Genomic DNA, 24,488 nt, shown 5'->3' on the forward strand with positions numbered 1-24,488 from the left:
CTTGGATGAGTTTCCTAACTTCCCAATCCCCCCCCAACCCAAACCCAAGCCATTCAAGCTTAGGGAAGATTCTTCCCACTCACTCTTGAAAGAGAGTTGCCTATAAGGTGAACAATAGAGTTGAGCATAGATTCACTCCCAGACACAGGCTGGGGCTCAGCTCTTTTCCAAAATCTATTTGCAAATGAAATGGAGAAGAGACATCTTTCCCCAAACCCCAGGGACACCTCCCTCCCCTTTCCACACAACACCCACTCTCCCTCTGGTTCCTTAATTCATCTTTAAAAAACAAGTAAAAACAAGGGCTGGGGTATAGCTCGGTGGTAGAGTGCTTGCCTAGCATGTGCCAGGACCTGTGTTCGATTCTTGGTACTGAAGGGGGGAAAAACAAGTAAAAACATAACAAAAAAGCACTCTGTACAAGGATTGGTCTGGACGCTAGTACAGCTCCCTTCCTCCTGGAGCATAGCACTAGGTCTCAGGGACAGTCTCCCAGTGTCTTGTTCTCAGAGATTCCCTTGGGGCCTCTTCCCTCCTAGGGCCAGCTTCTCTCTTGTTCTTGATTCTTCAGTAGGAAAGATCTGGAAGAAGAGGGCCAGGCTGGGTCACAGCCTCTGGTGAGGAGACTGTGGCCTTGATATCCATTGGACCCTAAAGTCTGGTGGGGCAGGGCTCCAAAATCCCCAGTGCTGCCTCCATGTCCAACCAGGCTGGGTCCCTCTCAGCTGCCTGGGGAATTCAAACAGGAAGGAAGGTTCCTTAGGACACATTCCTGGCATGGCAGTTTCTTCTACACATGGTCAGAGGGTTTCATGACGACATGGCCCAAGTCAGGCCTTCCCACTCCCTGAGAGCACAACAGGGCCTCAGCAGACTAGGCCCTGGCTCACACTGGCACATCCAGGCCCAGGTACTCAGGGTTCTCTGCTGTTGGGGTCCCTTCAAAGGTGCCAGGCGGAGATCCCCGCTCTGATGAGTCCTGGTCCCAGTAATAGAGGTTGTCAAAGGCTGGGCTGAAGGCAGGAGGAGGATGGGGCTGAGGGGCAGCACCTCCTCTGGGTGCCAAGTACTCAGGGTTCTCCACAGTACCCCCAAAGGCAAAAACGTCTTTGACAACCCCATTTTTCCCAGGGGAGAGAGTCTTGGGTCTTTCCAGAGTGGCACCAGCAGGGCAGACAGGAGGCAGAGGACCCTCTAAGGGTGAGGGGGGCTGTGGCCGAACCTCTGGCTGGTTCACATATTCTGAAAGGGCAAGAGAAGAGGACTTGTTAAAGAAAAGAACCAGGTATCCCAGCCTCTATCACTGTTCCCCCAGCCAGCCCTGCCTGAAGGTCCCCAGCTCCCCCGCCTCCACATCTCTGAGCTTGAGCTTGGATTCCATACCAGGCTGGGGGCTGCAGGTCAAGGGAGCAACGTAGCCATCAGTCTCGGGGGGCAGGGGTACTGTGGGGTCCTCACTGTACCGCTGTAGAGGGTTGGGGTCGTGTGTGGGGAGGCTCTGCAACCCCTTGGCTGCCCCTATTCCCAGGTCACCATCAAACACATCAGAGCCAGCCCCTTCTGAGGGGGCCAGAGGAGACCTTGGGGGGTCTTCTTCAGAGGGCTCCAGCCCCAGTGTCAGCTCACCACCACCACCACTCTGGGGACAAGAGAGAAAGTTACGATGGGGTTCATTCCTGGGCCTGGGAGGGAGACTCTATGGAAGGTGACAGTATCACAGGAGAAAAATAGGTCACTTTTGGGGTATGATAGTCATGATAGAAAGAAAGGGATGGGATGCAGCAAGAATCCTCCTTAGGGACAATAAGGTCTCCATGAGAGGTGAAGGTCGGGAAACATTAGAGAAAAGGACCCTGGTCCATTAGGGTGGGAGAGGTAAACAGTCACCAGTGGGACCAAGGGCACTGACCCTGGTGGATGAGCTTCGGTGCCTGCGGTGAGCTGTGCCCCCAGCACCTGGGGCAGGGTCTGGGCAGAAGAAGCCCTGTTGGGGTACCAGATACTCCTCAGCATCCACCAAGTCCCCCATGTCATCATCCTCCAGCAGCGAGCGGTAAAAGGTGCTGTCCAAGGGGCTGGCTGGACCCAAGTCCTCATTCTAGGGAGGAAGGAGAGAGGGTGCAGCTCCTCACCAACCCAGAGCATGGCCTCCCAGGAAAGCCCGGCGCCCAGGCCTCCTGTGCCTTTTTTCCCCTCTGTGGAAAGGAGGGAGCTCTTCGTCAGAGGTAGGGAGAGGCAGGAACACCCAGTACCTGGATGACCACAAAGCGCTGGGGATCCCTGGCCATACGGGAGAATTCAGCCACCAGCTCCCGGAATCTTGGCCGACATTCAGAGTCGATCATCCAACCTGGGGTGTGAGGAAGCTCATCATGCAGCCTCCCCCCAACACACATGGCTCTCATTCAGCCCTCCCTAGCTGCGTCTCTTCTCCCACCCCCTCTCCACTCTGACCTAGACGACTCCCAAAGAAGCCCAACGCCCCTCACATGGTAGAGAAGCAGAACCTTGGGGCATTTCTACTGGTTTCCTTCCTTTTTAATTTTGCATATGTCTTTGGCTAGCTCTTCCTTTATAGCACTCAGAACTTCCACTGTGAATAGGATACCAGATAGTTTTGAGTCTCCTTCAAGTACACCAGGGCTCCTAGGTCCATTCACATGCTGCTTTTGGTCCCCTCCACCCAGGACTTCCCACCCTTCCTCCATGCAGCCAGCACAGCCCCACTACACACATTTGACCATGATCATGTAGACATCAATGGTGCAGATGGGAGGCTGGGGCAGCCGCTCCCCTTTCTCCAGTAGGTCAGGGATCTCCCGGGCTGGGATCCCATCATAGGGTTTGGCCCCAAAAGTCATCAGCTCCCACACAGTGACACCTAGGACAGAGACAGGCATCAGGAGGAGGGGATCAGAGGGAGCTTTAGTGTAAGGAGCCCAGAGGCTCTGCCCAGGAGCCTGGTTTCATGGCAAGGAGAGTGGGACAGGATGCCAACAGACAGGGTCTACCCAGTCTTTCCACAAACTGGATGGGCACAGACCCTGCAGGGTGGGGCACAGGCAGCTCTTCTCCCTCCCTCCTCAAACTGTGTCTCATCCTTCCACCAGCCTCCCCCCACCCCTCCATGGCTCCTCATCCAGCCCTCCCTGCTGTTCCCACAGCACACCGTAGCTCCACACATCACTCTGATGGGTGAACCGCCGACGAAGAATGGACTCCAACGCCATCCACTTGATGGGCACCTGAGAGAGCGGAAGAGGAAGTCCTTCAGCTGGGTGTGGGGGAGGTAGCCCTTCTCGCAGTTTTGGGGGTGGGGCAGATCCCACTCTGCCCTGCCTTGCTCTGCTCCCTCCTCTGACCTTGCCCCCGTCGGCATGGTACTCTGTCTCATCAATGTCCAACAGCCGAGCCAACCCAAAATCTGTAATCTTCACATGGTTGGGACTCTTGACCAGCACATTCCGGGCAGCTAGGTCCCTATGCACGAGCCGCACATCCTCCAAGTAGCTCATCCCCTGGAAGGGTGGATCTCGGGGTCAGGCCTCACCCTGGCCACACTGCCAGGATGCTTCCCAGCCTTGCTCTGTGGAGAGAAGGGTTTGCTTCCAAGGGGCCCGCCGAGCCCGGCTCCAAGTGCATACCTTGGCAATCTGCACACACCAGTTCAGCAGGTCCTGGGAGCCCAGGCGACCACGGTGTTCTCGGACATGGTCCAGGAGGCAGCCATAGGGCATAAGCTGGGTCACCAGTTGTACCGTGGATGTCAGGCAGATGCCCAGGAGTCGGGACACATAGGGGGAGCCCACACCAGCCATCACATACGCTTCCTGGGAGGAAGGGCACACTGAGAGGGCACAAACCCCCAGCCACCATCTTTCCCTCTCAAAGGGTGAGGGTATAGCTAGGGACCCTCACACCTTGCCCTACCCAACCCCGTCCATCACAAACCACAGCTGGGGTCTACAGACTGGGGTTAGTCAGGATTTAGAGATCCCACCCGCTCCAATCCCAGTGAAGAGGGAACGACCCCCAAGCCCTACAGCCAGGAGGTCCCTCACAGATTCTCACAGGACAGAGTGGAGAGGCTTACATCCAAGATTTCCTTGTTGGCTTTGGGGGATGTGTTTTCTCTCAACACTTTGATGGCCACAGGGATTTTCACATTCTCCCCATCAGGGATCCAGATGCCCTATGTAGCAAGAGGAGAGTGTAAGTGAGGACTGTGGTCCCTGTGCTCTGAATACCTTCCCTGCCCTCTGGCTTGGCCCACCCCCCCTCCCAGATAGCACCGCCCAGGTTCTTGGCTATCACCCCCACTCCATATCAGAACTCCTGACTACACCCCTCCAAGCACTGCCCCATTCTCCAAATCCACCCACCCAGACCCTGGCTGGGCCCCTGACCTTGTAGACTGTGCCAAAAGCTCCGGATCCAAGAACTTTCACCTTCCTTAGCTCTGTCTCTTTCAGGATTCGCATCTGAGCCTGGTTGGGCATGGCTCCACTGGGTGTCAGCGGCTCCACCAGCTGGGTGAGGGGTGGTGGGTCAGTGCTGGGACTGGGCTGCAGACCCCAGGCTGGCTGGGAGGTCCTCGGCCTGCCTCACCTCGGTTTCCTGCAGCAGCCTCCGCATCGTGTATTTCCGAATCTTCTGTCGCCTTCGCTTGATTAGGATCCCAAAGACGAGTCCCATGACCACGAACAGCAGAATGCCCACCACAGCAGCAATGATAGATGTCACAGGGCTGGGGACAGAAGCCAAGGTCAGGGGTCGGGGGGGGCCAGTATGGGGCGGGGGTTTGAAGGGACTCCATGGAAAGACATAAAGTTCTCTGGCATTTGGAAAGGGTGACCCACAGGCTCTGACCCTCTCTTTCCTACTGTGCAACCCGTCTTGGCTCCCTATTGCCTCCATAATAAAGTCCAAACCCCTGTGAACACTTGCAGCAGCAGACATCCCGGTCTCCCTATCCCCTCTGCTCTTGTCCTTGGCTCTAACTCAGGGCTCTAAAACTTCATGGCAGAAAACTCACCAAGGAACTTGTTAATATTCATAATTCTGGAGTCCCACCCCCAGAGATTCTGATTGTTGCATAGGGTGGGGCCAGGAATGTGTACCCAGTGATCCTAGTGTTCTAGCCAATTTTTTCACCTCAGGTTATAATTTTCCACACCCCCCAGCATTTACACATGCTGTTCTTACTGCCAGGATCACCATTTCATCTGTTAAGACTCAGCTTATCCTGGATAGATAAAGATGGGTGTTTACCTGACATTCTTGTCTCCCCCTCGCCCGTCACCCAGCACAGGGCCTGACACATGGCAAACCTCTAATGAATGTTTGCATCTTGGACAAATGATTGCCTAAGACATACTTCAGTCTGTTTTTCTTCTTTCCAAAGCTCCCCACTGTCCAGACAATCAAGTCCTGTGGCTTGGTAGACAAGGCGCCTGCCCTCCAGATCTGGCCCTAACATGACTGCACTCAGCAGCCCACCACACCAGAACCTTCGATCAACCCTAGATTTACCTGACACCTCTTCCCCAGGCTTTCCATCCAAATGCAAGGGAAATGCCTGCCCCTCTTTCAAGGTCTGGCTCAAATGCCACCTCCTCCTCGGAGACTCCCACTGCCCCCAGTTACAAATTTGCTAATTCCTCCTCAATCTACGTTGAATTCCAGGGAGTTGAACTTGGCCCGTGTCCTTCAAAAAATATCAAGCTACTCCAGAGTGGAAGGTACACATAATATACTGGGTATATTAGCCCCCTTTCCCTGCAACACACCACCCCTAGCATCCCGACCAGGTCCTCCATCCACTTATTGAAAGAAGGCTCAACAGTGTAAGAATGCGATGGAAAGGAACTTGTCAGGTGATCCCTCTCTGCAGTAGTGACCCCCCACCCCCGGGGACAACACGGGTACCTCCTGGGGACCAGGCCCACCTGGCTCTCTGCTCAGCTGGGCAGCCTTTGTCATCCAGGTCCACGCAGCTGCAGGAAAAAGAGTCCCATCAACAACTCAGGGAACCAGCCTCCTGGGGTGGATGTGGCTGGTTATTATCCCCTTTTTGACAAAGGCAGAAACTGAGCTCAAGGTCACCAGCTCAAGGAATCACCCCACAAGGTGATTCCTTCTCCAGATTGGGAACCCACATCCTGGCTCCCCTGTACCTCCCTGTGATGCATAGGAGTGGGGAGCAACCAGAGGAGCATTGAGCCTGAAAGCTCAACTATTCCTTCTATGAAAGAATCTCAGGGTAAACTACACAACTTCTGAGACTAATCTGGCAATGCCTATTAAAAAATAAGGATAATTAATTCAGTGGTAAAAGCACACACGTGCTCAGCATGCACAAAGCCCTGGGTTCAATCCCCAACACCAACCAATCAATCAGCAGTGCCACCTGTCAGTATGCACCCTAAAAATGCCAATAGCAGTGTGCTAGGGGGCATGCACAGAATGTTCCTCCACACATGGAGCTGAATTGCAATAAGCTACTGAAAAAAAAAAAAAGAATAAGTAAGCTAAAAATAAGGACAGGGTTAAATTATGTCCATGCTAGAGTGTGAGTTGCTTTAAAAAAGAAGATAAATCTATTTGAACTCATAAGAAAGGATGCATGAAGTAAGGAAGAAACCAAAATTCAGAATAATATGCAGAGTGTGGTCCATTTACATTAAGAAATGCACACAAGGGGCTGGGGTTGTGGCTCAGCGGTAGAGCATTCACCTTGCACATGCGAGGCCCTGAGTTCGATCCTCAGCACCACATAAAAATAAATAAATAAGGGGCTGGGGATGTGGCTCAAGCGGTAGCGCGCTTGCCTGGCATGCGTGCGGCCCGGGTTTGATCCTCAGCACCACATACCAACAAAGATGTTGTGTCCGCCGAGAACTAAAAAATAAATATTAAAAATTCTTTCTCTCTCTCTCTCTCTCTCTCTCTCTCTCTCTCTCTCTCCTCTCTCTTTAAAAAAATAAATAAATAAAATAAAATGAAGCTATTGTGTCCACCTAAAACTAAAATAAATATTAAAAAAAATAAAAAAATAAAAATAAATAAAAATAAATAAAATAAAGGTATAAAAAAATTTAGAAAAAAATGTGTAATGCTTTAAAAAATGCACACAAAATGACCATTTTGAATTTACACAAACAGCAATCCTTTTTTCTTTCTTTCTTTCTTTTTTTTCTTTTGGTGTTGGGGATAGAGCTACACCCCAGCCCCACAAAGAACAATTTTACATGATTCAATCAAAGAATGTTGAAATGGGCTGGGGATGTGGCTCAAGCGGTAGCGCGCTCGCCTGGCATGCGTGCGGCCCGGGTTCGATCCTTAGCACTACATACAAACAAAGATGTTGTGCCTGCCAGAAACTAAAAAATAAATATTAAAAAAAAATTCTCTCTAACTCTCTGTCTCTCACTCTCTCTTAAAAAAACAAAAACAAAAAACAAAGAATGTTGAAGAATATACACAGAGAAGTCAATCCAGTGGTTCCCCCCAGGGAGGGGAGCTGGCTGGAAGTGAAAGTGCATGTTTAGAACACAGGAAAACATTGCAAGATGCTATTTAAAAAAAAATTGAAAATAATAGTATGGTCTATGATCCCAATTTGAAAAAGACAATACACAGATAAACAGGCTGGAGATGTAGCTCAGAGGTAGAATACATACCTAGCATGCATGGAGCCCTGGATTGGAGCCCCAGTATGGGAGAAAAAAAAAGATGGGGGGAAATATTCCAAATCATTATAATTTCATTTATTTATTTATTTTTGTATGTATGTATGTATGTATGTACAGGAATTTAACCCTGGGGTGCTTAACCACTGAGCCACATCACCAGCCCTTTTTATTTTTTATTTTGAGACAGGGTCTCCCTAAGTTGCTTAGGGCCTTGCTAAGTTGCTGAAGCTGGCTTTGAACTTGCCATCCTCCTGCCTCAGCCTCCTGAGTTTCTGGGATTACAAGTATGCACCACCATGCGCAAGCTCCAAATTAGTAACAGAGGATAAATCTGCTAGCAACCTTCATTAATTTCTCATGTGTTAGTTTAAATTAAGTCTGAGTGAGTGAAGGTAGAGTTGTTCCCCTTTTCAAAAAAGATCCCCAGAGAGGCCCCTGCAGTGAAAGCCCTCCTTTCCGCAGAAAAGGCCCCAGACTCACGAGTGAGTGCAGTTGATTGGGCAGGGCTGGCACACGCCCTCCTCATCCGGGAACTTCCAGATGGGCATGTAGGAGACATCAGCTTTAACACCACTGGGGCAGCGAGCCACACACGAGGGAGGGTCCTTGTAGTGGGCACAGGCCACACACTGGTCAGCCTTCTGGATGGGGAGAAAAGGTTTGTGGGCAGCAGGATCAGTCCCATAGGTCCCCTTTGTGGCCACTCAGCAGTACTTGTCTCCCTACACTTCACTCAGTCTTGTGGACCCTCCTTCAAAGCTTGATCCCAAGCAGGGGTTTCAGCAGAGAAACTGAAGGTGCCCAGAGAGGGCCATGAGTTATCCAAGGTGTAAAGCGAGTGACGATGATCACTGTTATGTAGAAAGCCTCTTCAGTGCCTAGGTGCTGGGCCAACCCTATTTAATTTTGCTCTCATCACACCCCCACCAGGTAGGTACCATTACAACAATCACTTCATAAGTGAGAAAAGCAAGGTTGGAAGCAGGGCCTGGATTCGAATCCAGGGAATCTGATGCCAGGGCACACAGGTCTAATCTCCTTAGCAAGCCACATCCAAGAACACAGGCCTCCCTGGGACCTTGTCACCATCTGAAAGGTCCTAGGCTCACAGTCTGAAGGGGCAGCCCCAGCCTGGCAGTCCCCACATTCCAGCTTCCCTGACCTTTGGCCCTCCTGCCGTCCAGGTCTGAGTCCTGCGCAGTCTCCAGGGAGATTTTACTAGACAACACACCCTGAGGCTTCTCCCCAATCTGCCACGTTCCTGCCAATACCCCTTCCCAGCTCTAAGCCAACCAGCACCTCACCGATCCAACGCAGGTCACGGAGCCATTCTGGGGCTGACACTCGGGGTGGCATGGTAGACAGTGCCTGTCCCTCATATACTCCCTGGGGAGCCTGAGAGAAGGGATGAAGGATGAGTGGGTCTGAGAGAAACCTGTGCATCCCTCCAGCTTCCCCCTCCTTCACCCCGCATACCCCTGCAGGACTCGGCATTCCTCCACGCACTCTTGGCCCCGAAGGAACTGGCTGCAGTTGACACACTGGGTGGGCCCTGGCCCCCAGCAGTGCCCATTGGCACACAGTGGGTAGCAGGACAGGCCCTCACCCGCTGCAGTGAGGAGAAAGGAGTCAGAGGGGACTGTGGATGTGGCTCTGGGCTGAAGGGGTGGGGACAGGTGCTGGGCAATGCAAGAAGAGTCCTAAGAGTCCACAAACAGAGGGAAGGGGAGGGCATGATGCCAAGGCAGCGTGGCAGAACCCAGTGAGAAGCTAAGGCAAGAGGTCAAGCCAGCCAGGGGCCCCCAGTGCTGGGCTCCCAGTCTCACCACACTCATTCTGCGGCCGGTTGCCACTGTGGAGCAGGGCCTGGTGGGGGTTCCGAAAGAGCTGGTCCCAGGGCACCGTGTGCACAAAGCAGAGGCGGGTGTTGCGGTGAATGAGGGCCAGCCCGCTGCCCAGCTCCCTCAGTGAACGCAGTCCCAGCCAGCTGATGCCCAGCCCTTGCAGGGTCAATGAGTAGGCGCCACTATGGGAGGAGGGGCACTCAGACGCAGGGGCACCTGACCCCCACCCCTTCCAGGTCAGCAAGGGCTGCCCGTGCCTTCCACCTGCCTCCAGCACATCCTGCGACTCCTGTGAAAGGCTACTGCAGTGTCCCTGGGGAACAGGGCCCCCCCCCCACGCTCAGAGCTTCTCACAGAGGGCCCTCCCCACTCTCCCAGTGCTCACTCATGCAGAACTCGTCCCCTGATGACTCGCAGGTTCTGGAAGACACTGAGGTCAGGCAGGCTGTCTGGCCACGCTGAGATGTACAGGTAACCTGCAGGCAGAGGGTGAGGCTAGAGGTGTGGGGACAGGGAGAGAGCCCCCCACAACCCCCACGGAGCAGGATGCAGACATCCAGAGCCCACCTGTGATCTCCTCCAGGGTCTCAAACACTTTGAGCTGCTCAGGTTGTAGAGCGGCCGTGTTGGAGGCAGGATCCCTGGAAGGATCAGGAGGAAATCAGCAGGACCAGGAAGCAGGCGGGCATGAACCCAGAGAGGGTCCAGCCACCACACTCTCTACCGCCCACCAACACCTTTGCTTAACCCCTTTGCCCACTGAACCCAGCTGTTCCCATTCTGGGCATCAGAGCCCAGCCCCTAGTTTGGCAGCACCTATCAAAACAATATTTGTATCTTTTGATCTAAAAATCTTACATCTAGGAATGTGGCCCAGAGAGATACTGGCTTCTGTTATCAGAGGTAGACACAAGGCAGAACTGTTTGAATGAGCAAAAACTGAAAATGACCTAAGTGTCCATCAATAAAGAGGGGTGCGGTTAAATAAACCCTCATATCCGCAGACTACAGAATGAAAACCTGGGAGTGTTTAGCATCTGCAGGCACTGTTCTGAGTGTAATCAATTCTAACTCAGACTTTATAACCACCTTAGGATGTCGGGACTATTATTGACCCCATTGTGCAGATGAGGAAACTAAGGCCCAGCAACAAGACTAATAAGTGCAAGATTAAGCGGTGGTAGAGCCTGGTTTCAAACCAGTCAGCCTCCCAAGTCCGGGCTCTCAGCTGCCTGTCTTTGCTGCCACCTGCTCTGTAGTTGTTAAAAGAAGCAGGCAGTACGACGCAAACTGAGCAGTTCTCCAAAGCAAAGGCACACAGTTGCTCACAACATGCTCCCACTTAAATAATCCACCCTCCCAGCTCAGCCACAAAACTGTTTCTCTGTATATCTGTCTACAAAGATACAAGTGCTCAGATGAACACAACTGATAGTGGTTCTCTCTGGGATGGGGAATAGAAGTAAAGGAAACTTTGGAAGGGTATTTTCTTCTTTTTGAATATTATTTTTAATTAAAGTATAATTTACATACAATAACATGCAGATTTTTAGTGTCCCGTGTGATGACTGTTGGCAACTGCATTCACCCATGTATCTATCACAATCGATATTCAGTACATTTCCACCTCCTCGGAAATAGCCCTTGTAAGTGGGCTGGGACTCTGGCTCAGTGGTAGCGCACTTGCCTAGCATGTGTGAGGTACTGGGTTTGATTCTCAGCACCACATATAAATAAATAAAATTTTAAAAATAAATAGTCCTAGTGTCCCTTTCCAGGCCTCTGCCCTGGGGCAACCACTGATCTTCTCAACAGAGTGGTTCCCCCGACCCCCACCCCAGATACTGGGGATTGAACCCAGGGGTGCTTTACCACTGAGCCACATCACTAGCCCTCTTTTGAGACAGGGTCTTGCTAAGTTGCTAAGGGTCTTGCTAAGTTGCCGAAGCTGGCCTTGAACTTGAGCTCCTCGTGCCTCAGCCTCCCAAGCTGCTGGGATTACAGGCATGTGTCATCCCAGCTCACCAGAGTGGTTTTATCTGTCCATAAAGAGAATCATACAGTGTGGAGCCTATGTGATTCTGGCCTCTTCTGCTTAACATGTTTTTTGAGATCCACTCACTCTGTGGGTACAGGAGGTTCATTTATTTTTGCTTTGTGCAGGACTGCACTGTATGGCACTATCACCGTTGGTTTATTCATCCACCTACTGACATTCAAATTTGGATCATTTCCAATTTGAGGCTATTATGAATAAAGCTGCTATAAACTTGGAGAATTACACTTACCTGGATGGCTTCATCTCCATACAAGCCCATGTTCATGGATAACACGTCACTGGCAAAGATACCCCTCCACCTCCCGGCTCCTACTGGTCCCCCAGCTGCCTCTTTTGCCTTCCTGGCTCCCCACCTCTGTCTCCCTCCATTCCCCAGGGAGGCTGCTGCTACAGCTGGGTGCTCGGGATGAGGTATCTGCCCTGACACTGCCTAGGCCATTGTGCCCACCCTTACCCATCAAAGCTCTCTGGCAAAAATGCCAGGCTCCCAAAGATCTTCTTGCAGCCAGCAAACTCCTGGATATTGGCACTGGTCACTGCCCTCGCCGCCCGCAGGTGCTCCATGCCCAGACCATAGCACACTGCAGGAGTAGGGGGCAGGTGGTGAAGGGCTGGGTCATCTCCACGTGGAGCACCAGGGTCCTGACTGCAGTCCACACCTGGGCCCCCAGATCCTTTCCCCACATAGGCAGGAGGCACGGGGAAACTTGGGGGACTGATATAGGGAGGGCCAGGAGCAGAGTCAGTGGGAAAAAAGAACCAGGTCCCAGAAGGGCCCAAGGAATAGTAGAACAGAGTGGGCTGGACCAGGCTGGGTATGCACAGGGACAGGAATTACAGCGGGTCTGGGAGCAGGGGTTGGGTACCTCGAGCACAGGGCTTGCTGCATTTCTCACACCGCTGGGTCCCGTCCTCCCCTGTCACTTCTTGGTTGTTCAGAGGGCAGACCAGGGTGCAGGATCCCACATCCGTAGAGAGGTAGTTGTCTACAGAGATCAGAAACATGTATCCATGTGCCCTATTCCTTTCATGAGCAGTGTCACTGTGCCCAGGTACAAGAGTACTATCAACCAATTCTTAAATTCCCTTACTATATGTCTGAGCACTTGACATTCATTTACTCTTATAACAACTGATTGTGATCAGCAGTTATATTTTCATTTTTGCCAAAAAAGGAAACCAAAGCACTGAATTATGTAAATTATTCAAGGTCATTGTGCTAGTAAGCAGAAGAGCCAGGACTGGAGCCCAAATGGTCTGGCTCCACACCTTGTCCTCTTACCCACCAAAAGGAGGTGCAGCCTGGACCTAAAGGCCCACTACAGTCTCCCACAAGATGAGGAAAGAGATTCCCCAGGTTCAAGCCCAATCCCTAAATGTCCATCAGTGAACAGAGGTGCTATTTAATAAAACCCTGATCTTTGCAGAGCATAAAATAAAAACTGACCATTAGGAATGTTTAAACTAGCTTTTAGGCAGTGTTCTAAATGCTTGACAAATATTAACTCACTCAACCCTTAGGAGGTTGGGACTATTATTGCCCCATTTTACAGATGAGGAAACTAAGGCCCAGTGAGCCACATGCCTTGTAAGCGGGAGGGCCAGATTTCAAACCCAGCAGTCTGGCTCCCAAGAATGGCTCTCAGCTGCCTGTCTTTGCTGCCTCCTCCTCCATAGCTGTTAAAAGAACCAGATGACCAGCCCTCCAAAGCAAGGGCACATGGTACTCCCAATCCATTCCCATTCACATACACCATCCTCCAGCCAAATGACTGAACCATGCTTTTCTCCCAGCACTCACAGGGACAGGTGGTCACACAGCTGGCGCCAAAGGTATAACGGCCCTCAGGGTTGGGCATGGATTCAAAGGTGTCTGTGTTGTAAGTGACCAGGGCTGGGCAGTGAAGCTCACAGATGCCACTATGGTTGAAGTGGAGGCAAGCCTGATGGGGACAAGCAGCGGGCTGTCACTGAGCGGTTTCCCCCAGTGTGCCAGGGGCAACCGGGCATACAGGGCAAAGTGCCCACCCTCTTGCATCTTAGTGAGGAAGCACCAAGCAGAAAGGCACATACCAGGCAGTCCGAATGCTTGGGGCCTGTGCAGCCGGCAGCACACTGCTCATGGCAGCAGTCGGTGGGCAGCGTGCCCTTGCAGCGGGCACAGCCACTGGCACAAATGGTGCGTGTCACTGTTGGGCAAAGGACAGGATGAGGGCCATGCAGTGGCCCTGACACCAATCCTCACCAGTATCACCTTCTGGGGAGACTTCCTGTTCCAGGGAAGTCACCAGGGACCTGTTATCCCATCTCTCCCATGTCACCTGTTTTCCCATCCCGCCCCAGACGCTAGGCCTCCCCAAGACTCACGGCTCTGACAGTCCTGGGAACCTTCTCCCCAGCAGTGGTTGGCTTTACAGGCTGGAGAACAGGGTTGGCCTAGGAGAGAACCAGAGAGAGGCAGCAGGAGATGGGGTGCAGCAAGAGGTTGGAGAGACACAGCCACCGAGACAGGAGGTGGGATGTGCCACGTGGGAAACCCAGGGGAGAGGGTAAGACAGAGACTAAGAGACACAGGAACAGCGGGAGGGCCTGAGAAGGGGGAAATGGGGAGGTCAAGGCAGGGGTGTGGCTGTAGGTCAGGAGTTTGGGGTTGGGTGGGCTGTCAGAGAAGAGGCCACAGGTAGGGAAGGACACAGGCAAGGAGGGAGGGAGGTGACTTACAGGCCCGTGAGCGGTTGGTGTCTATCACCGTAAGTGCCAGCTGGTTGTTCTTGTGGAAGATGTCCTTCCACAAAATCGTGTCCTGGTAGCAGAGCTGGGGGTTCCGCTGGATCAAGACCCCTCCCTTCAGGATCTCTGTGGGGTAGGCAATAATCAGTGGACCGTATTCTCATGGGTCACCTCTGTCCTCCCTTGGGGCCTCCTGCCTTCTGAAGGGCGCAGGCCTCTTAAACAACCCCCTGGCTCCCCGGAAAGCAGAAAGACATCTTTAGCATCTTTCAGGCCTGCAGACACCCCCGACACCCCTGCCCCCCACACGAACAACCTGAGACCAGGCGACCAGGCGACCAGGCGGGAGTGAGCAGATGGGTGGGGTCCAGATGTTCCCATGGGTATGAGCGCTCTCCTTTCCTTTCCCCCCACCCTTGCACACCTCTTGGCAGTCAAAAAGGGGTTTGAGGGTGCAGCTCAGTGGTAGAACAACAACTCAGCACATGCAAGATCCTGGGTTTGATCCCCAGCACCACAAAAAAATAAGAGGCTGGAACCCAGATTAACCAATAACTTGCTGTATAACCCTGAGCAAGTCATTTATTCTCTGTAAGCCTCAGTTTACTCCTCTGTAAAATGAGACTAACAATGATGGATTAGTAGCAAGATTCACAAGATTACTGTATCCCGCATGAAAAACCTGGCACGCAGAGGTTGGGACACTGTCACCCCCAGGGCCATCACCTAGAATTCCATAAATTGCTGACTGCATACTTGTACTGAGTCAAGTGGGGGCAAAAACCCAGGCTGCATTCTAACGATTAAATTGTGCATGCTGGAGCAAGCTGCTGCCACTTACTAGAAAGAAAGGAAATCTGTCTGTCTGTTTTTTTGTGCATGTGGTGCGGGAACGGAACCGGAACCTCCCAGTTCTAGACAAGCGCTCTGCCAGGAAGCCACATGGCAACCCTATTTCCAATCTTCACAGGGCTCCTTACCAGCCTCTGCCTGCCTCCACCCGGAGGGGGCACTACTTGTAATTCACACAGACCCTCTCTGTGGCTAGCAGTGGCCCTGCTCCCCAAAACCAAGAGACTTCAATGATGGCGAGGGCTACCTGTGAGGCTTCGAAGCTGCAGCTCCTGCAGCCCTCCAGGAAAAGCCCCCGGAGCAGGGGTGGCACTGTCCAGAGGGTCTCCATTGTCTAACACCGCCAAGGCATAGCTGTCCTCGAAGAGTTGGGTGCCTCGTACAATCCGCAGCCTCTGCAGAGGGACTCGCCTCACTTGGTTGTGAGCAATGAGCATGTAGCCCTGCACCTCCTGGATGTCCTGGGAGGGAACAGGGCAGGGTGGGGGATGAGGTGGCCTGGTCCTGGACCACTGCTATCCCCCTGGGACCCCTGGGGCTGCTCTGGGATCTTTGGCAAGGTCCCCAGCCATTGAGCAGGTCTGCTCCCTCAGGCAGGAAATGGAGATGGAGGCCGCTCCTCACCTGACCTCGCCAGATTCTTGGATGATCTAGAAAGATAATGCTGGGGATGGGGGCGTTTTGTAAGAGGTGAACAAGGTCTGCACACTTGCTCTGCATCTCAGTATCTTCTTCTATTAAAGGGAAGGCCTAGATAAGTGATGTCTGCCATCTAGTGCACATGCAGCCCCGCTCCCCTGCAGGACCCGTGGACACAGCGGGCTGGTCTCCTCTCTCCTGCTCATAACCTTTCCACAGACATTTCTCTGTGACCTTCACAATGGGTCCCCTGGAATGCCTATTGGTCCCAATATACAGATAGGGAAATTGAGACCTAGTGAAGCTAAGAAGTCTAGACCACATTCACATTCCTGGTCAGTGACAGAATGGGACCTGGGAAGCATATCTCTACCAACCCTTACTACCACTCTAGGCAGGAGAGGGACAACAACGGTTGGAAGGACAGCTGGCGGGGGAAGTGATCTTCTGGCAAGATGTCACAAAATTTAGCAGAAACAGAATTGCATCTCACTCAGAGATGTCCATGGCCAGTCCCATTACAGAGGGAGTTAACCATTTTTGCAATTTTGCAGTAGAAAGGATCCCCTCTTCTACCACCCACCAATAAGCAGAAGGCTCAGCCCCACCCGGTGGGCCTGGCTGCTCTCCCCATAGGCCTCACCTGCAGGAAGGAGAGGCTGGCATTAGCAGGCAGGTAGGTCAGTTCCAAGTTACCCTGCACCACCTGACAACCCTGGTAGAGGTGGCGGAGCATGTCAAGGTGGGTCTCAGGACTGGCCGGGAGCCGCAGCTTCATGTCTGTGCCCGTGCACACTGGTGGGAGAGACGAGATGGGTCAGGACTCTGCCCAGTGACTTCTGACCTGGCCACCTCCTCCACACCCACTCCGTGGAGTCAGGCCAGCTCTGACAGGAAGAAAGCATGGTTGACGGGCCCCCTCCTCCCACCTCCTTGCACCTACAGGATCCGCAGCAGAAGAAAGCTTTCGTGTTGGGGAAGAATAGGGAAATTTGGGACGATGGTCCTTCTGGCTGGGCCACCCTGAGCATCCAGAGGGGCCCCAGTGTGTCAGCCCTGTAGGGCTTGCTGCCAATATTTGCGTGTCAGCTGGCAAAGAAAGCTTTCCTTTGTCCCAAAGGCACAACTCAGGGCCAAGGGGTAAAAATCCCCCAAGAAGTGACGATGAATCATGGACGCTCTGGATACCCCCTGCCCTTCTCCAAGCCATTCCAACACACCCACGTGCCCACCTCCTGGCAAGGGGTAGTGGCCCTCACAATCAACCCAGCAAGTGGGGAAGGAGAGTAAACTGGAGTCATAGCTGGAGCATTGGGCACCCAGGGGCCTGGTCATCACTGCAGGGACCTCTGGAATTCCCCCATGCAGAGGGAGAAAGTCTCAGAGCCCAGCTAAGGGATCCAGCTGCAGATCATGGGCCAGAGTGAAGCATGTTCCACAGCTTCCTACGCCAGCACCCTCACCCTTGGCACCTCCTCAGGGCAAAGCTCCAGAACCAGTTGGCACAACCTATGCCACGAAACTTCTGCCACAAGGGCACTACGTCAGCCCTGTGTACCTGCCCGGCACCAACCGTCCACCAAGGGGCATCGGGATGAACTGCCACACCTCACCCACCTGCATCGCAACCTGGTGTCCTTGAGATCAGAAGCATCTACCAAGCCCAGGTGTGCTAGAAGTGTAAATCAGCCTGTGAGGGGGCTCTGGGCAGCAGTTAGGACCAGGCCTGCCAGCAGGGGGGGAGATTAAAGTGCCCAGTTCAACTTGTTTTTCTGCTCTGGTGAGAAGATGAATCACCTGGTGCGTCTTGCCCAGGAGGCTGGGGAGCAGGAGGGGGAGGGCACCCTTGGACACACAGGCCCACAGGTGCCTGATGCCCAGAATTCCTGGCAATTGCTGCTCTACCTCCCAGGGACTCGTGCAGATTCAAAGGACAGCACAATAACCAGCTGCAGGTGCTGACGCCAGGGGACCTGCTCTCCCAGCGACTAGGAGCCTAAGGTCAAATGCTAGGTGGTGAAAAGATATCCACCTGCCTCCAGAGAGCTGGGTGAGGTTGGAGGGCAAGTCCCCGGGTTTCCCACCTGTGCCAACCGCCCCAGACTGGTGGCCTCTCAGTAACACCCAGAGTGGTCCCTACTGGCACGGCTCCCGGGCAGATAGAAAAGGAAACAAAGAGGAAGGAGGGGGAGGGCCCCAAAATACAGCTCCAGGGTCCACCTCCCAGATGAGGAGAGAGACTGTCAGGCCTCCCCACTCCACGCCACACCCACTTATTCCCACTCCCCTTCCTCAGCCCCCCGCCACAAGGCTCCCAAGAGAAACAGGAGCTGGGGGTGGCAGGCCAGGCCCAAAATAACGCACTGCTGCCAGGACCTCCCCCGGCCTGGCGGCTTCAGCTGCTTTATAGGCGCAGCTGTCTCTAGGCCTAGACCCCAGGCCCTGGCCAAGCTGGGGACAGGGACCCACCCGCTGCAACAGTTCACCCCTGTGGTTCTCTGCAGCCTCCAAGGGATACCAGCTGTGGCAGCCAAGCAACAGGAAAACAACAGTGACAACCACCACAGGCAACTGAGCTGAGCTCCTACTGCGTGCTCAGCAGAAACTCGGTGGAGCCTCCTCATCCTCCAGAGACTGGGGCTAGCACCTCTATTTTGCCAAGAAGAAAACAGGTGGACAGGGATTACATCCTCCCAAGGTCAGGTCATAAAGCTTGTGAGTGACAGAGGTAGGATTCGAACTCAGGTCTGTCTGCCTTAGACCCTGCCATTAAGCCTAACTGCACACACAAATAATGCACCACACCCCACACAAACGTAAACACACACCAACTCTCCCGATGCTACCCATCAACACACCCGAGCACCAAGCAGGGCAGGGTGGCTGGGCTGGGCAGCAGGTCAGAAAGAATGGGAGCCCCGCCCCACCAGGCAGTTTGTTTACCTGATTTGTGGCTGATTTGAGTAAGACTTAAAAAGCGTTTGCAGACAGGTGGTAAAATTGGTACCCTTGAGACCTACACACAGGGAGCTGGAGGCTGACACGCCCACCAAGCCCCCTCCTGAGCCATGAGGAGAGGTCAAAAAGGTCTGCTGGACACCTTCCACCTGACTCTCCACCTCCCAACCAGTATCCCCAGCCCCAGTCCTCACCAAGGTCCCCATAGCCATCCTGCCTTCATTGATTTTCTTGGGGGCCAGATGGTCCTAAATCCACACAGGGTGCTCTTTGTCCCTAGGGTATCTGCCTCTCAGGAGCCCCATCCTCCAACTTTCTGGGGCAAAGACTGAGGCAGGACCAGTCCAAAGCCAGGGCAGGGCCCATAAGTGAGCGCTGCCAAATGAATCAATGAATATGTCCAGAGTGGGCAAAGCAAAAGGGACCACTGAGGTTACAGTATTCATCCCTCTGCCTGGTTACAGTCCATGTCCCTCCTGCTGGACTTTGGTGGTCAGAGCTTGGCCCCAGCCCTAGTTCTCCAGTGAATTCTCCCCATGGCCATCAGCCCCAGCGGCTCCTCTTGCTTACAGCACAAAAGTCAAAGCGTCCTTCCATCTCCATCAACACTACCAGGAAACTATGGGCGTTGCCAAAGCTCCTCTCTCCCCAGCCCTCAAGGCCAGAGCCCACTCAAGTGTCTCCAGGACTCACCTGCCACACACACCTGGAGTATAGAGCATGGTATCAGGCTAAGGCCTGGGCTCAGGGTCTTTGGAGCAAAAACCCTAGCTGGACCATTCATTGTGTGACCTTGAGCACATCTCTAGACCTCCAGGGCAGAAGCCAAATCAGTCATCTCTACGCCCAGCAGTGCCTCCATTTAGTCGCCACTCAGTGAATATTTACGGACCTAAACTTGGCCCTAACAACTCTTACTCCCTCAGAGAAGGTCCATGAGATTAAAAGAGAGGATAAATCCAGAAGCAGTCTGTAAACATGACAAGGCTTTGTAAACAGAACTGGGGCAACACAAACATTAGCTATAATAATTCTCCCACTCCTCGTGAGAGCACACATGCCCTGCCCCTACTTGGGCTCTCTTCCCAGGGCTGGGGATAATGGGTGACCTAGCAAAAGATAGAAGTGTCACTCCAGATGGGTTTCCCACAGGTAGAGGCAGGGAGGGGTTCTCTTTCCAGCTCACTCCATCACCTAGGGGCAGGCACACCTACCGGGGACCTTGTAACAGCTCCCCAGCCCAGCCTCACACTGGCCCCTCACACTTCCACTCCAGCTGCCTCCCTTGCCCACAGGCATGTCTGTGCCCCCTGGCCTCCGCCCTCTACGGACCTCCATCCCTGGCCAGAATGGGAGGGCTCAAGAGGAAAGCAGGCATGGGCCACACAGGAAGGGAGAGGACTCCTCAGTCAGGAGAGACCCTCAGGCCCTCTCAGTCCACTGTCTACAGCCGGGATAAGTGGGTGGGAAGGCCATGCTTCTGAGTAACATGGTAGCACTCTTGTCCCATGCGCTGCCTGGTGGCCCCAAGACTTTGCTCAAACCATTCCTGTTAAGTGAAATAAGACTTTAACCAACTCTCAATGCCTCCTCATGAGAGTCCAAAAATGCCCTGGACATTATTGGATAGCTGGAGAGCCTTGGATAAGTCTCTTCATTTCTCTGAACTCCACTTCATCTTGCACCTACTTCTCCATATGTTGTAGAGATCAAATGAAAACAGCTCTGGATTACATCTGGCTTATAGGAAACACACTGTACCTTTTTTAAAAGGCAAAAAGAGGCAAGCGAGGGTCATTCAATACAGCAGGATATGGGTAATCCCAAATCAAAAGAAGAAATGCTTTCTACTTGACTTAGGAATGTGATATATTTTATCTTTTCATATTTTATCTTCTCTTTTCAGCTGTTTTTCCCCTGAATATTAAAAAATAAGTACTTTCCCTACATATAGTAAAAAGAAGAAACATAGAACTGTTAGAAGAACCATACTGGAATTAAGATATAAATGAGCTCTACAAGAGTAAAAAGATGTTTTGGCTGCAATTTCCAAAACTTTGACCTCAAAGAAAGATCTCAGCAAAATCCCAAACTTCTGGGCCTTTCCTGTCACTCCAGCCCTAACTTCCAGCCCTGGGATATAGCTGGGTGCTCCACCTGCACATCACACTCTGTCTCTGTGCATTTTGAGGGGTGAAGACAGGAGGAGGCCCCAGCGAAGAGAACCCAGCCCTCAGATCCCACCTCTGCAGCACCAGGCCACTCCCTGCCAGCTCCACTCCCAGGCTAAGGTGAGGAGGGCACAGCCAGGCTGGCCTCACCCTTCTCGTCAGAAGGTCGGAGGTGAAGATGCTGCCTGGGAAACAGGGAGGGGAAGGATGGGCTCCCTGGAGAGGAGCCTTCTTCCTAGGCAAGGAGGTGAAGGGCCACCTCCCGTTGTTTACAACAGATCTGGCCCAGCACCTTGAGGGAGTTCCTGGAGAGGGCAGAGTTCAGCTTGTGTCCCCAAGTCAGCAGGGAGACTGCTGTTTGGCAACACAAAGCCAGACACACACAAACAATCACACCACACAACTCAGGGTAGACACGAAGAGCAGCCTCAAACACACAATGACATGGCCACTGGGGCACCACGAAGCTTGATGATAACCCACCCCCTCCCCAGATTCTCTGATCTATGGAGACTACCCATGGCTCCCAGAACACCCTCTTTTTTTTCCCCTTTCCCATGACCCAGTGATTCAGTGAGCGGTGTCCCCCAGTGTTCCAGGTGGATTAATAATTGTGATCTAGAATGTCTGGTTACCCTGCTTGAGTCCAGTCTGGGCCCCACCACTTACTGGTTGCTACTTAACCTCTTTCAGTCCAGGTTTTCACCTGAAAAATGGGATACTAACAGGATTTCTACTCTAAGTTTGTTCCCAGGACTAAAGAAGGGAATGCACGCAAAACACCATGCATGATGCCTGGCAGAGTAGACCCAGCCCAGAGTATGTCAGCTTTTATCATTACAGGTACAGATGGATGGATGGGTCAGGAGACACACGCTGCAGGGATCACCCCTCAATATGCAGTATAAAGGAAGAGGCAGGGGCACAACCCAGCCCTCTATTCATTCCCATCTGGCCTTATTTCTTTTAACTTCAGTTCCCTCGACCACCCAGGAATCCCTTCCTTAAACCTCTCCCACTCTAACTAAGCTAGAAACCAGGAAACCCCCACCACCACCCTCCTTTGCCCACACTCTCCAAAAGTCCCAAAGCATGCAGTCCCAAAGCTGGCCCTAAGAAAATTTGTTCAAAACTCATTGATAAGGCGTTTGCCTAACATGCTGGAGGTCCTGGGTACCATTCCCAGCACACACACACACACAAAAAAAAAAAGTTGTTCAAAACAAATGCCTGCCCCTCCCCCCAACCCAGACCCCAACATGAGGCGACTCTGCAGCCTACCGGCCACCCCTCCTCCCCGCTTGGCAGGACAGGTTCCTTTCCCCACTGCCCCCCTTCTCCCGACCCTGCCTGAAGCTTGAGTAACTAAACCCAATCGGCTGAAGGGGGGCGGGGAGGGGGAGGGGCAGGGCAGAGGGGACCCCCGAGGAATCCAGCCCAGTCCAGTCCCGAGGCGAGGCTGCCAACTGGAAAAGCTTTGAGAAAGCGTCCGGGGGCTCCGAAGGGGGAACACACAGCACGCATGCACACACACACACACACACACACACACACACACACACACAACTCCCTCCCTCCCTCTCTCTCTCTCACGCACACACTCCCCACGCAAAAACCCTCTGGAGGAAAACTTTCTGAACAATCTCAGAGAACTTTCCTGACAAGCTCCGGGCGCCCTCTCCGAGTCGCGAAAGCTCGGGTCCCTACAATCGGCTGTCCCGCGCCGCTTCAGCGTGACCGACCCCCGCCCCACCTTCTCCGCCCCCTCTCGGCCGTGGGCCCCTAGGCTCCCGAGTGCCCGCACGGTCGCACAGTCGCCGGGCGGCTCTGCCCGCCTCGGCCGTCGGCGGGGACTCTGGCTGCAGGGCCGGTGGCCGGTCCGTCCCCTCCCCACACCAGACCCACCTTGGGTGCCCGCGGCTCCGGGGGGCAGGAGGGCGAGGAGGAGCCCCCAGCGGCACCAGGCCGCCAGCTCCATGGTGCTCACTGCGGCTCCGGCTCCATGGCTCGGGCTGCACCGGGCTGCGGGTGCGGGGTGCGGCGGGGGCAAGGGCCGGGCGCGCGGCCCGGAAAGGCGGCCTGGGCTGGGGCGCGAGCTGCTCGCGGGGCTCTCCGGCTCTAGGGTCCCGGTAGAGGGGAATCTCAGCTCCACAACTTCATGCTGTACTTCCTCAAGCTGCCCTCCTCCTCCACCTCCTTCGCCGCCCGTGATTGGGAGCAGCGCGCTCCCGGCTCGCCCCCCCACCCCTCCAACTGCATTCCAACAAGTCTGGGAGTGGCAACTCCCAGCTTCACTTTCTCCCTCTCGGCGCAGGCCTGGGTGCGTCCCTCCCAGCGCCCGGTCGCCTGGGTTGCCTGCAGTTCTCACCCATTTCCGTGGAGAAGCCCTAAAAGGAGACGAGGGTGATCATCGTCCTTCCGTGGAGTCTGGGTCAAATTCTCCAGGCTGCCATCCTTGACCCTTTGAAACCTCAGGTTTTTATCTTAAACATTCCTGGGGAGTTTGCATCCTACTCCATCACATGCCTATTTGTTTTAATATCAAATAATGGTTTCTCCACTACATTCTCAAGTAAAATCGACAGTCAAGGAGGGCATGTGTTGTGTCTAACTGTGTCTTCCAGGACTCCCTGAGATAGCTTCTCAAATCTTTTGGGTTTCTCCAGTCAAAAAAGCATGATATTGAAGGGGTCTACAAATCTGGGAGGAGACAGATTGGAGAGGCTTCTATCTCAATCCTTCCAAGAACATCCTTCCGGTTTCTGTATGGGGGCACTAAGCACCCAATTCGTTCAAAGTTTCTTCTCAGCTCCTTACCTTTTATTAGCTTGTTAATTCCACTTTGAGTCCCTGACCCTTTTCCTAAGACCTGGTGTTAGGGAGGGGAAGGAGAGAAGGCCTATTTTTGTTGAAAATTCCAACAACATATTGCGTGGGACATGTTTATACTAACAAATTAGTCATTGTTTATCTGAAATTCAAATTTCACTGCACATCCTTACTTTTATTTGCTAAATCTGGCAATGCTAGTTGGAATGCTGTAGCCAAGAACATACCTATACTGGTCAAGAAGGGATTATAGAGCCAGGCACAGTGGGGCATGCCTGTAATCCCAGCAGCTCAGAAGTTCAAAGTCAGCCCCAGTAAAAGCAAGTTACTTAGGGCCTTGCTAAATTGCTGAGGCTGGCTTTGAACTTGAGATTCTCCTGCCTCAGCCTCCTGAGCTGCTGGGATTACAGCTGGGCATCATCACACCCAGCCTTACTGAGCACAGTTCTCTGTAGGCACTTCCACAGTAGGGGAGTTGTTCCACAGAATAGGGGGTTCTGGGGCGCTGGGGATGTGGCTCAAGCGGTAGCGCGCTCGCCTAGCATGCGTGCGGCCCGGGTTCGATCCTCAGCAGCACCACATACCAACAAAGATGTTGTGTCCGACAAGAACTAAGAAAAAATGAATAAATGTTAAAATTCTCTCTCTCTCTCTCTCTCTGTCCCCCTCTGTCTCTCACTCTCTCTTTAAAAAAAAAAAAAAAAAAAAAAAA

General features: G+C 53.1%; 1 protein-coding gene across 2 annotated transcripts; it reads right to left on the reverse strand.

Moving 5' to 3' along the window:
- Window positions 1-261: 261 nt before the first annotated feature.
- Erbb2 (erb-b2 receptor tyrosine kinase 2) lies at window positions 262-23,183 on the reverse strand. 2 transcript variants are annotated; one of them, XM_005321785.5, is made up of 27 exons: window positions 22,853-23,183; window positions 16,462-16,613; window positions 15,427-15,640; window positions 14,319-14,453; window positions 13,965-14,033; window positions 13,671-13,786; window positions 13,399-13,540; window positions 12,464-12,583; window positions 12,052-12,178; window positions 10,106-10,179; window positions 9,924-10,014; window positions 9,521-9,720; window positions 9,171-9,303; window positions 8,999-9,089; window positions 8,175-8,335; window positions 5,949-5,996; window positions 4,609-4,747; window positions 4,407-4,529; window positions 4,094-4,192; window positions 3,645-3,830; window positions 3,363-3,518; window positions 3,170-3,245; window positions 2,735-2,881; window positions 2,253-2,350; window positions 1,910-2,098; window positions 1,384-1,639; window positions 262-1,242 (listed from the first exon to the last, which is right to left on the reverse strand). In XM_005321785.5, exons 1-27 carry the CDS (start codon window positions 22,923-22,925, stop codon window positions 887-889), a joined length of 3,771 nt encoding a protein of 1,256 aa, XP_005321842.1. In that variant the 5' UTR covers window positions 22,926-23,183; the 3' UTR covers window positions 262-886. The 2 variants fall into 2 exon arrangements, with proteins under 2 accessions (XP_005321842.1, XP_040124755.2); XM_040268821.2 differs by lacking the exon at window positions 22,853-23,183 and adding an exon at window positions 17,436-17,698.
- Between the last annotated feature and the right edge of the window lie 1,305 nt (window positions 23,184-24,488).

Source organism: Ictidomys tridecemlineatus, chromosome 3, assembly GCF_052094955.1.
Source record: "Ictidomys tridecemlineatus isolate mIctTri1 chromosome 3, mIctTri1.hap1, whole genome shotgun sequence".
Lineage (NCBI taxonomy): Eukaryota > Metazoa > Chordata > Mammalia > Rodentia > Sciuridae > Ictidomys > Ictidomys tridecemlineatus.

Excerpts from the sequence above, each read along its gene's own strand:
- Erbb2 (XM_005321785.5), bottom strand. The coding sequence starts at position 22,925 with ATGGAGCTGGCGGCCTGGTGCCGCTGGGGGCTCCTCCTCGCCCTCCTG. Across the intron at positions 9,090-9,170 it reads GAATGCCGAGTCCTGCAGGG|GCTCCCCAGGGAGTATATGA; the intron begins GTATGCGGGGTG and ends CCCTTCTCTCAG. Across the intron at positions 1,243-1,383 it reads GACCTGCAGCCCCCAGCCTG|AATATGTGAACCAGCCAGAG; the intron begins GTATGGAATCCA and ends TTGCCCTTTCAG.